The following is a 12,079-nucleotide window of genomic DNA, read 5'->3' as shown; positions in this document are numbered from 1 at the left end:
CCAAGATATTTAGAAAAAATAAATTATTATTATTAATAAAATAACAATTAATCATTATTTAAAAATTAATAATAGAACATTTTAACTTACCAACAAGAAGATTGAGTATGATATATGTTATTATAACATAAAATGAACAAAAGTATATTAAAGAAGCTACAAAATTGCCACAGTCAGTTTCCCAATAGTTGTCAGCTGGTGTACAATATGAAGGTTGTATCATACAGTCATGCATTATTTATTCCAGTCTTCTCCAGTAACAATTCGGAAAAGCATTGCCACACCGGTCACTGGTGAACCAAAATTAGCTCTCCTGAAAATACAATGAGTCCAGTAAATCTGAGTGAAAATCTATACAGCAACTACAGCTTATAATAGCTCACTAATCTGACTGTTTTCTGGAATTATAACTTCTACTTTGTAGGTTAAACAATATTAATTTTTAATTTATCATGTTCAATATTTATTAAAAAATACATTTTTTAAATCTGCATGTAAAATTTTGGTTATTACATAAAAAAAATACTCTTATTTATCCTTATATTAATTTAGGACATATTTGTTAATCCGGATGGCAAATTGTGCCTTAAACTACTTTTTTACATTAAAGATACTTTCTAAATAGAGAGACGTATGTTATCAGTTTCTGAAGTATTGTGCAATTCCGTCATCAATGGTAATCCCAACATTAAATATTTGTAACTAGATTTTAAAAGTGAGAAAATATTTAAAAATATAAAACATAACTATACGCATCAAACTCAATATAAATAAAAATAAATTTAACAAATATTTTTAAAATGAATTATCTCATTAACTAACCTTCCTATACCTTCTCCATATTTAACTGTTCCAAAAAGGATTGTCCCAGCAAGAGCGTAGAAGAAGACCACAAGAAACATTCCAAATATGATAAAAAAGCTTTTGCAAACTGAAACACCAACAGTAAGCATAAGCATTTTTAATGTTGCGTGCTTTCCAGTTATTGTGAAAAAACGAAGAACGACAATGACAAAGCCTACAGAGTATGATAAGTTATTCTGTAACAAATAGAAAAAAGTCAATTATTTTCCTTGATTAATTTAAATAAGAGTAGTTATCATTTCAGATTTTATCTACTCATTTCCTTTCTGTAGATTTTAAAGACAATTTCATTTATGAACACTCAGTACTGTCCTATGATAGAGCAGAATTAAGGTTGAAATCCATTTTTATGTTATCTACTTTTATTTGGATTTGATATCCTTTGGTTGTTGAGATTTAATTATTAGCACTATCAGAAATGTTTGAACTGAGCTTTGATAATATTAATTACCTGACTGTAATTGGATTATTAGCCCCTTTTGAATCGGTACATTGCCAAATAATAAAATTAAAAAAAAAATAAGCTCTACACAATAATCCCCAGCTGTTTGCGGAATATGTACCTTGATTTACTCTACCAAAATTAATATACCTTAATATTATGCATTAAATCATTAGCAAATAATGTAATGGGAGAACATTTGTACATTTTAGGTACAAGATAATTAAATAACCACTAAAATTTCAATTATTAACTCTTTTTAACAGAAATTATAGAAAGAAAGAGTTTGGCCTACCACAAGTATGAATAATAATCTGTTTTTACTTATGTATTTATATGAAAACTGACCAATATAAAAATGTTTAAATGTAATAAGGAAAATGTAAGCCCATAAATTAGCAAAAACAGGGTGCACCTAGTGAGCAGCTGCAGGTCAATTTGGCATTGACAAAACTGTATTAAGTGAAATTACAGTTAAAAAATTAAGTTTTTTTTTAAGAACTTCATTTAAACAACCCACTCTAAATTTGCTATTTACAAATGCATTTTTTCTATTAGTTTTATTTACGACATACTAACCATTAATGTTTTGTTTTAACATTAAAATTAATTAATAAATCTACATTTATTTTTTGCTATCGTCACATTAGGGTTACAAGATTACAGAGTCATCTATTGTACTTTTATAAAAAAACAAAAAACCACCATGTCGTCAAACAATATGAGTGTTTTACTTTTATAGAAAACACATTTATTTATTTAATTTAAATACATCATAATTTTTACCATTTCTTAGCATTATATATTTTTTTAAGCATCTCTGTACGCCTAGGTCAGTATCTTTTCAAGCTCTCTTTAAAATTTTAAGCTTCATTCAATGAGCAGTTGACGGATGATTTTAAAACACAAGGTTAAATGGATTTATTCAGAGAAGACTGATTGTGGATAATCACGGCATAATTTAATTCCTATTGGACATTTTTACTAAAAATAAAATTTTATCATAGTATGACAGTTTGGTTTTCCTGATAGTATCATGAAGACGTTTCATTGCTTCAAGATAATATGCTTGTCTATTGAGTTGCCTTCTGGAAGAAATTCATGGTGATCAATGCTCACATGGACAAAAAAAAGCTGTCAACATGTCTTTAATGTTTGACTGCACTTATCTTACTTTTTTTGACCGTGGAGATCCTTTAACCACCCATATTATTATGATGATTAAGCTTTTGTTTCAACATCATATTCAAAGTTCTTAAAGAAGCTATATTTTTACAAGGAACATGTTTTATCATTAAATTCTTTACATATAAAAGTTTAGAGCTTATTTTGAATCAAAAGTGAGTTTTAATTAAGTATAAAATAAATTCTCTTACTTATACCTGTTTTTAATCATTACTGTGGCCAGAATTCAACAATACCATTGAATATCTGCTTGAACAAATCATCTTCCTATGCTATTGTCTGTTCATGAACTTACATAAATACAGATTGAAAAGAAGCTCATCTTATATTTAATTTTATTGCGACATTTTATACTGGCCCAGTATCAGTTCTATTTTTTGGTACAAGCATGCGGCAAAGTTTTGTGTCCACAAAACTTTAATTATTGTTAACAGTATGAGGGCTGCTTACTGCATGTCCTAATCACTATTTAGGTCACAGTATACTTTCAAATTATAGTTATTTTTAGTGAAATTGCATCTTGATTTAGCTATTTTAAGACCGCTTTGATCTGTAAAATATTCAGGAACTTTCTTAGATTTTGTGGCATATGACTGTAAAACTTAATATTGAAGATGCATTTTCCCTATGTAATATTTTACAAGCATAAAATATGATTTATGTATTTCAACAGGATTCGAAATAGGATTAGTACAATTCTGCAGTAAACGATTAGTGCACAGCTTCCTCAAATAATTTTTCCAAGCTGTATTTGAAATTTTTGCCGTCTCAAATTCATTTTTGTAAAAACTGACTAGTTATATAATTTACAAGCGAGTAAGTAAACAATATTATTTTATTGAAAGGCGATTGACTGTCTTCAAACAACATATCTTTTTTATAATTTCTGTATCATTTCTGCATGTTGATTTATTACATAACCAAAGCTCAGCTTTTTGTTATTCGTGTAAAATATATTTTGATATAAAATAGATTTTTGTGAATTTTAAAATATTGAACCTTTTCTTTTGTATTCATGTCACACTAACTGGAAAATTGATGTAACAAGCAGTAACAAACCAGCCAATACAAAAAGCAGAATGGGTGGCACAGAATATCTATCTTTTTACATCAAAATTTTTATAGGAAAGCAATATTCAACAGTTATTTAAGATAAGTTATATCAGAAGGGTTATTGAATATTATTAAATAATAATTCCCTTCTATTATATCTAGTTGTTTGTTACAGAAGAATTTATTTCCATCAGAGTACTGCACTAAAATAAACTCCTAAATAAATAAACACCTAACCCAGATAACAAAAAAATAAAAAATAAATAAATAAACCATAAATAAATCCAACACAATTAAAAGTAAAAGGAAACAACAATCAAAATAAAAAAGAAACTGATAAACCTTAAATAGGAATAAAAAAATAAATTGAATAATTACAAAAACAAGAAAATAAAACTCCCTTCTAAACAACTTTAAAGTAATAAACCAAATAAATCCACCCTCTATTAGGACCTTTACGAAACTGAATATAACCTAATACCTTCTGCTCAAATAAAGTAAAAAAAGCAACACCCAGAAGAATAAAAATAAATAAATAAAAAAAAAAAAAAAGAACTAAAAATAAACATTTACTATCTGTAAAATTACATAATTAAATTCTAAATCTAAAGACTTAAAATCTGTCAAATTAGTAAATTAATTATTATATAACCAAAAATCCTTTTGTACCAATTAGAATAAAAAAAAGAAGATAGAAACCAACCTGGCTCATGCTGGCTTGAACTCAGATCATGTAAAATTTTAAAGGTCAAACAGACTTTTCTTTTTCCTGTTTAGTCTCCGGTAACTACCGTTTAGATAATTCTTCAGAGGATGATATGTATGAGTGTAGTCTTGTACATTCTCAGTTCGACCGTTCCTGAAATGTGTGGTTAATTGAAACCCAACCGCCAAAGAACACCGGTATCCACGATCTAGTATTCAAATCCATGTAAAAATAACTGGCTTTACTAGGACTTGAACGCTGTAACTCTCGACTTCCAAATCAGCTGATTTGGGAAGACGCGTTAACCACTAGACCAACCCGGTGGGTTAAAGGTCAAACAGACCGAAACTGTAAAACCTACCCCACAGAAATTTTTAATCCAACATCAAGGTCGCAAACAAATCTATCAATAAGAACTCTCCAGATTTATAATGCTGTTATCCATAAGGTATCTAAATCTTAAAATCAAAATAAAGGATCAAAAACAAATAAGTAACTGTAAAAAAATAAACTAAAAAAAAAATTATAAAAAAATAAACATCTATAGGGTCTTATGTCCCTCTTCAAAATTTAAGCTTTTTAACTTAAAAACAAAATTCAAATTAAATTAAAAAAATAAAGTATAATTATCGTCAAACCATTCATTCCAGACTAATTATTATGCTACCTCAGCACAGTCAAAATACTGCGGCTATTTAAAATCATTGAGCAGGTCAAACCATAAACAACAAAAGGACATGTTTTTGATAAACACGTGAAATTATTTTTTGCCTAATTCATATTTAAAATTTTCAAATCTGCTAATTTAATCATAATTAAAAATAAAATAATTTATTTAAATAAAGTAAAAAAATAAATTGGTAAAGAAAAAATAATTAATCTACAACGAACTTAAAATGATAAAAAATATTAATAAAAAAAAAAAAAAAACATAAATTATATAAAAAAAAGAGCTTATCCACCTTAATTTAAAATTTCAAAATGAAAAAAATAAAAAATTCTTGATTAAATCAAATTACCAGATAAAAAAAAACGAATTTCATTTCAAAATGACCCCAAACTTATAAATAATTATTCAACAACAGTAACATACAATTTAAAGTAAATCTTCATTATTCAGGAAAAAATATCTAAGAAATTAATTAACCCTGATACAAAAGGTACTAAAAAAAATTATTATTCTAAATTAAAATTTAATTATCCCTTACAGTACAATTAACTAAATAAAAAACAAGAGACAAAAAAATTTTTTTCTAAAACCTATCAGACCTAACTGAATTGAACAGTTAAAATACATTTATTATAAATAAATAAAACCCAAAATCCGTTCCTAGATACACTTTCCAGTACATCTACTTTGTTACGACTTATCTCAATTTATGAGAGTGATGGGCAGGCGATATGTACATAATGAAGAACAAAATTCAAAAAATTAATTTAAAAAAATTACTATTGAATCCAAAATTAATAAAAATAAAAAATTAATGTAACCCATAATAACCTCCTTTTAACTGCATCTTGACCTAACATAAATCTAAAAAAAGAAAAAGAAAATAAGTTTTCATTACATTCAACGACAGCAATATACAAGAAAAAAAGCAACACCTTGCAGCTATATTATGGCAGTTTTAACACATATGAGGATATAATGCAAGGGCCCTTTCTTTTGATTTGTTTTTTCTCTTGGTGAAAAATGCTTTGAGCATTATCATCGCCTGAACGCGATTATTTATTTTGAATGAAATAATGTATTTATGTAATGTATGTATAATGCAAATATTTATGTAATGAAAAATGTATTTAGTTTTACCTGTAGCATATGCTATGATCAAAATATCTGCTTTATGACAAACGGCATAAATAGCTGAAACATAGTAATTCAAATATTTGAATATAAACGGATGGCTCTTAAGGAATTGTAAAACATAAGGTATCAATATTTCATTATCCCCTATAACGGTTCATATGTTAGGCCCTAGGTTAAACTTATGACACTGTACCACATAACAGACACAATCCACAAGAATGTGGAGCACTGTTAGTCGGCAGTCACAGCAAGCACAAAGGCATGCATCAATTTGCATCATCAGATATCCATGAGTGAGCCTAGTGTGCCCTATTTGTAAACGGCAGATAACTTCCTCTTGACAGTTATTTCTGCACGAGGAGCTCCACGGTAATGGTGTTCTTCATCGGACAAACTTTATTGTTCATAGTAGCATTCCAATCGCCTACAAGGCACTCGTGGAATCTGAGCAAACAAATATATGTTGAAATTTTGTGTAATTATATTTAAGGCATTATTAATAGCTAGCAGCTGTGAAAAAAAATGCTGGTGATGCTGGGAAGGCCAAACATGTATTTTCTATTGCCAACCACAAAAGCACACTCAACAGAATTATCGTTTTTAGAGCCTCTGTACAAACCATAGCAGCAGGAATCAAGCTATTTATATCATAAAATCTGTTTTGGAAAAAAAAATCGGATGTGTTCTTTTTACTAAACTGATATAGATCAAAGCAGTAATTAACAAGAGAAGGCCACCAAGGTGGGTAATAACATGGTTCAACAGTAAGGACTGAAGGCAACTGTATACTTAGAGCTGAGAAAAGGTGCTAAGCTCTGATGCCTAGCAGAGCAGTAAATCTTGGCTGTTCCTGGTATCGATTAACATGCTGGTTGGAGAATACTATATCAAAGGTTGGATGAGTCGGTTGCATTTTAATCGGAGCCATATAGGAGCAATCTGTTTCCGCCTATTCCATAGAGACTGCTCACCACTGTCCACCAATAGATTTACCACAGGGCTTGAGTGTAATGCACTCATGGCAAGATGGATGAAGAAACTGACTGTATTGAGCACCTTTAGAGTGATGCCCCATGCCGACGAATAAGCTACACAGCCAAAGTCCAAGCAGGAATGGACCAAAGCTCAGAAGAAGCGCAATATGCATATATGATTGGCTCCCCAATGGGTATTAGACAGAATTCTCAGCATGTCTAACATTTTTAGACATTTTACCTTCAGCTCCTTCAAATTTGTACCCTTGTTAGTCGTTGGTCAATCCACATACTTAGAAATCTAATCTGCGTGCATGACAACTGGTTTACTATATAAATATAGTCGAGAGTCAACATGTTCTCTCAACTGGGAAAAGCAAATGCACTTTGATTTTTCCACTTTGTTTTGTTCTACAAATAAAGGACAATCAAGACTTCTTTTGACAACCAAGATTGTGTTAAAATTCTATGTGAATGTAAATATGAATAAAACAAAGGTAAGGAGATGTGATATAATGGTGGAATTAGATATCAAAATGAATCATAAATTAACAGAATTTTTCTATTTAGGTAATAAAATTAAAATTCAAAGATACAGTGAATTAAAGTACAGTCAGAAACAGGCTGCCACAAACTTTGATGTATAAAAAAATCTCCTAATATCAGTTATGGATCTAAAAATTATAAAGATGTTCTAAAATTATAAACAGTTATGTGAACTGTAATACTTTATGCTATGAACCATAAAGAATAGGAAGAACAAAAAAAAGGATAGAGGCTTTTGAAATGTGTAAGAAGATGATGTTGAAAATTAGTGATAGTAGTATGAAATGAAGCGATTTTAAAATGTAGAGATTGAATAAATTTGTGGCAGAATCTTGTAATGGTATGAACTGCATAGGCAGACCATATGTAAAAATGGTCCGTCAATAATGGTCTGAAAGTAATTAAATGGTAATTCAAAAAATAATTAATTTAATAAAATAAGTAGATGGTAAATTATTTAATAAGAAAAAACAAAATTTTTTTCACACACTAAACATAAAAATTCTTTTATTAATACTCAATATGTAAAATTTTGAAATGCTACCAATGTATTAGTTAAACTGCGATTATCCCGAATAAACATATATGAAATTCTTAGAATTGACAATGATTAAATAATTACACGAAAATTCAATATTATCCTAAAATCAATAAAAGAATAAAAACAGAAAACTGGTTTATTTGTTTTGTTTATTTAATCGTGCAGAAAATAATATTAAACAAAGAGGATTAATTCATATATTACAAACAGAATATACTTACAGAAACAACAAGGAGGAGCTGTTTCTTAATACCATTCCTGCGATAAATCTCTTAAAATAAATATTCTGAGTAATATCATATATAAAAGCTCGAAATTTTTTGCCATCAGGTTAAATTAGCTTGGAGGTAAGTGTAAGGGGTGAGCAATTTTGAGACGCTTTTTTAAATCACACCTAATTTTAAAAAAAGTTGTTATTAAACATTAGAACATATTAATTGGCAAAGATATTAAGTCTGTTAGAAGTAGATAAAACTACTTTAATTAAAGAGGGTGAACACCACCCACTTCACAAGAAATATTAGAATTTCTGAGATTTCTGTCATCAGAATCATCATATCATCACTGTCACTTTCACTAGCTTTTGTAAAGAAATAATAAATGATTCCATAGTATTGTCTTATCACATATATTCAGCTTCTGTTTCCTTAATATTATCACAATACACTTTCCAATATTTTTCATTCATATTGGCCACTTTATTTCTACATAGCCTTTGAATATCTACAATAACAAAAGCTGCTTAATAAAAGTGGGCAATTGTTTTGATTAAGCTTCTATATAGAAGCTTAATCAAAACAATTCACAGTAAGAAAGCTAATTATCAGGACATATAATTGAAAGTGGAAGGTTAAGAAGATCAATAGGAAAAAAGAGAGGTTAGAGAATAATACAGATTAAACCTGATTAAAAAGAAAAAACGGGGCTATTACGAACTCAGAGTTTGGCTGGAAATAGAGAGTGGAGGTGGAGACAGACATTGTGCAAGGGACCTACATCAAGGCAGGGCATCATATTATATGAATATATATAATAATAGTAATATAATAAGGCCCACCAATTTTGAGATCTGAAATTATACCAGATATTAAAGAACAGGAAAAACAGGAGTAGATGAACCTCCAATAGCAGAACTCTTTAAATATTTAGAAGATGAAGTAGTTAGAATTAAGCAAAGGAGTGAAGCAAGGCTGCTTTATCACAATCATTGTTCACTCTTTATGTCAAGGAAATGTTGAAAAATATATCGGGTGGCCAAAAAGGGGAAAGCATAGGTGAAATATAAATTGTGTCAGATTTTATGACGATCTGTTGATTGTAGCTGAAGACACTCAAGACATAATAAGGAATGATAAAAGTTACGAAGGTGAATGACAGGGAAGATCTGGATGCTATAACAGAAGAAGGAAAAATTGAACAAGTAAAAAGATACAAATATCTACGGACAATACAAACTGAAAACTGAAGGTGTAAAGAAGAGATTAAGGTGATTCTTTCTTTTTTCAAAAGAAAAACCTACTTTGTTGAATTATGGATCTGAACCTGAGGAAGCGAATGGTAAAATTCTATGTTTGGAGTAAACTTTTGTAGGGTAGTGAAACACGGACACTGGGAGAAAGATAAGATCGAGACTTCTGAGATGTGGTCTGGAGGATATGGAGAAGATTAAACGGGTGAATAGAGTAAATAATGTAAAAGTATTAAGAAGAATAAATGACAAGACAACAATATTGGTGACTATCAGAAGGAACAGAAACTGGATCAGGCATATAATTAGGGGAAAAGGGGTAATAAATATAGTTTTTGAAGGCTCCACTGAAAATCAAAAAAGAAGAGGAAGGAAGAGGCTGAAGTTAACAAGAGTCATAAGGTAGTGAAGGTTATAATGAGACGAAAAGGAAAACACGAGACAGAAACAAATGGAGACAGTAGTGGTGCCAGGGACTTGCTAATATGCAGGACACCATAATGATGACATGAATAAAGTAATAGGAACATTTTTACTTGAGTTCTTCTTCACTCAACACTAACAATCATAAGATTCCTTCTTTTTAACCCTTTCATATAACACCAGGCTTAAAGACCTGAGGGAAGCTTTAGCTTGATAAAGTGCTATGTACGACACTATAAGCCTAATTGACTTGTAGTAAATTAGCTTACGGTGATACACCACGCTCCTAGACAGCTGGCAGACCAGATGGGAAGAATCTGATACGGGATACAGACTAATTACACATGTCACAATGCGGGTCAGTATTGACCCACATGTCATGATGTGGGCTAAGTACATGTCACGATTTGGTTAGATAATTTCCTTACTAAGTTCCTGTTGGGTCAAGGCTGCTTCAGGTCATATCTTTACACTAGGAGGCACAGCAAAGACATGTGCCCATATTGCACACTCTTGATGATGTTGAACACATGCTTTTCATGTATAAATAGGTGGATGAATCAAAGGGCATATGGTGGCAATACACCTGCTAGACACGAACAACGTACAGTAATGTGCAAATTAATCTGAACAAAGGAAATTTTTTATTTACTTCTATGTTATAACTGCAATGCTTGTAACTTAAAAACCAATTGAAAACTTAGAGCAACAGTTGGTTGCTCTTAAAAATGAATTGTACCACAAAAACTGACCTCATTAAAGCAGAATATTGGTATGGTTTCATGACAAAGAAAAAAATGTGTAGTACACTTGTTGAATTGATGCCAAATCATGTACATGAAAAGAGAGATTAAGAATAAAGGAGGGCATATTAATTTTACTAGATATTCACAAATTGTACAAGTATGATTTATTTTCTAAATAAAGTTACTTTTTATTAAATAACATTGTGTTCGGATTAATTTGCATGTTACTGTAATCGGTGTCATGCCTGCTAACACTGAGAGGTGGAGAGCTCTCCAAGATGATAAGGAGCATCACTGCAGGGTGAGTGGCTGAAGAACACCCTGCGAGGATGAGGGGCGTCCATCTGCATCATTTAAGTTAGATTAGACCAGGTAGGCTAAGCCTAACTCACTGGGTTGGTCTAGTGGTGAATGCGTTGTCCCAAATCAGCTGATTTGGAAGTCGAGAGTTCCAGCGTTCAAGTCCTAATAAAGGCTTTTATACTTTTATACAGATTTGAATACCAGATCGTGGATACCGGTGTACTTTGATGATTGGATCTCGATTAATCACACATCTCAGGAATGGTCAACCTGAGACAGTAAAAGACTACACCATTTACATTCATATATCATCCTCATTCATCCTCTGAAGTAATACCTTACCGTGGTTCTGGAAGCTAAACAGAAAAAGAAGGTAGGCTACGACTGAATGTGGATGTACGTGTTCTGTTGATGCCTGTGGGATTCTGCCAAGTTCCTTGCGCCCCTTTCTGGCAAGTGATCCTGTGATTCCTACTATGCTTTTGGTGGGTCAAGTCTTTGCATGTCATAGAGAAGAAGTGGTTTTAGTTGGTAAAAACCCGACACTACTATCGGTGCAGGCAGATAGTGTCTTGTAGAGATTTCCCCTCTTTGGACAAGTCTACAACTCATTGATTTGATATGGAATATTGTGCATAGAAACAGTTTTATCTAGAATTAACTATTATAATGGTGTTATAATTTTTTGCAATTTTCATTGTTTCATTGAATAGATCGTCTTTTTTTTGTAAACTGGCATTGTAGTTTATGTAAAATTTCACTTTAACACTGATTAGTACAAAGGCAAACACTTTTTTCTTTAAATATTTAATCTATATTTTTTCTTATAGAAAAAGTGTTTAAATTTTAATTAGACTCTATTTCTTTGTATTTTAGAACCATGGATATAATTTAAGGAATGTTATACAAAAAGTAGTGATGGATTCAATCATGTCAAGGGAGAATTTATTTTGTAACTAAGTCAAAGATCAAGACTATGAAGAAAGTAATTCTGATTTTGAAGAAGAGTAAGAGGGTGACA

At 30.5% G+C, this 12,079-nt stretch overlaps 2 protein-coding genes across 5 annotated transcripts in view; both read right to left on the bottom strand.

Annotated features, from left to right (window-relative positions):
- LOC142328100 (sodium leak channel NALCN-like) overlaps window positions 1-1,023 on the bottom strand; it is a 28,382-nt gene extending 27,359 nt beyond the window's left edge. For all 4 annotated transcript variants that reach the window (XM_075371602.1, XM_075371603.1, XM_075371601.1 and 1 more), the window contains exons 1-2: window positions 823-1,023; window positions 91-313 (exon numbers count right to left, since the gene is read on the bottom strand). In XM_075371602.1, coding sequence (XP_075227717.1) covers window positions 235-313; window positions 823-959 — 216 coding nt within the window. In that variant the 5' untranslated portion in view covers window positions 960-1,023 and the 3' untranslated portion in view covers window positions 91-234. The remainder of the gene's footprint in view (window positions 1-90; window positions 314-822) is intronic.
- Window positions 1,024-8,454: 7,431 nt separating this feature from the next.
- LOC142327836 (sodium leak channel NALCN-like) overlaps window positions 8,455-12,079 on the bottom strand; it is a 43,372-nt gene continuing 39,747 nt past the window's right edge. Inside the window, exon 3 of the mRNA XM_075371179.1 lies at window positions 8,455-8,512. Within this exon, the coding sequence (XP_075227294.1) occupies window positions 8,455-8,512 (58 nt within the window). The remainder of the gene's footprint in view (window positions 8,513-12,079) is intronic.

This window comes from Lycorma delicatula, chromosome 7 (assembly GCF_047948215.1).
Source record: "Lycorma delicatula isolate Av1 chromosome 7, ASM4794821v1, whole genome shotgun sequence".
In the NCBI taxonomy this organism is placed as follows: domain Eukaryota; kingdom Metazoa; phylum Arthropoda; class Insecta; order Hemiptera; family Fulgoridae; genus Lycorma; species Lycorma delicatula.
This window is presented reverse-complemented; position numbering and strand designations above follow the sequence as displayed.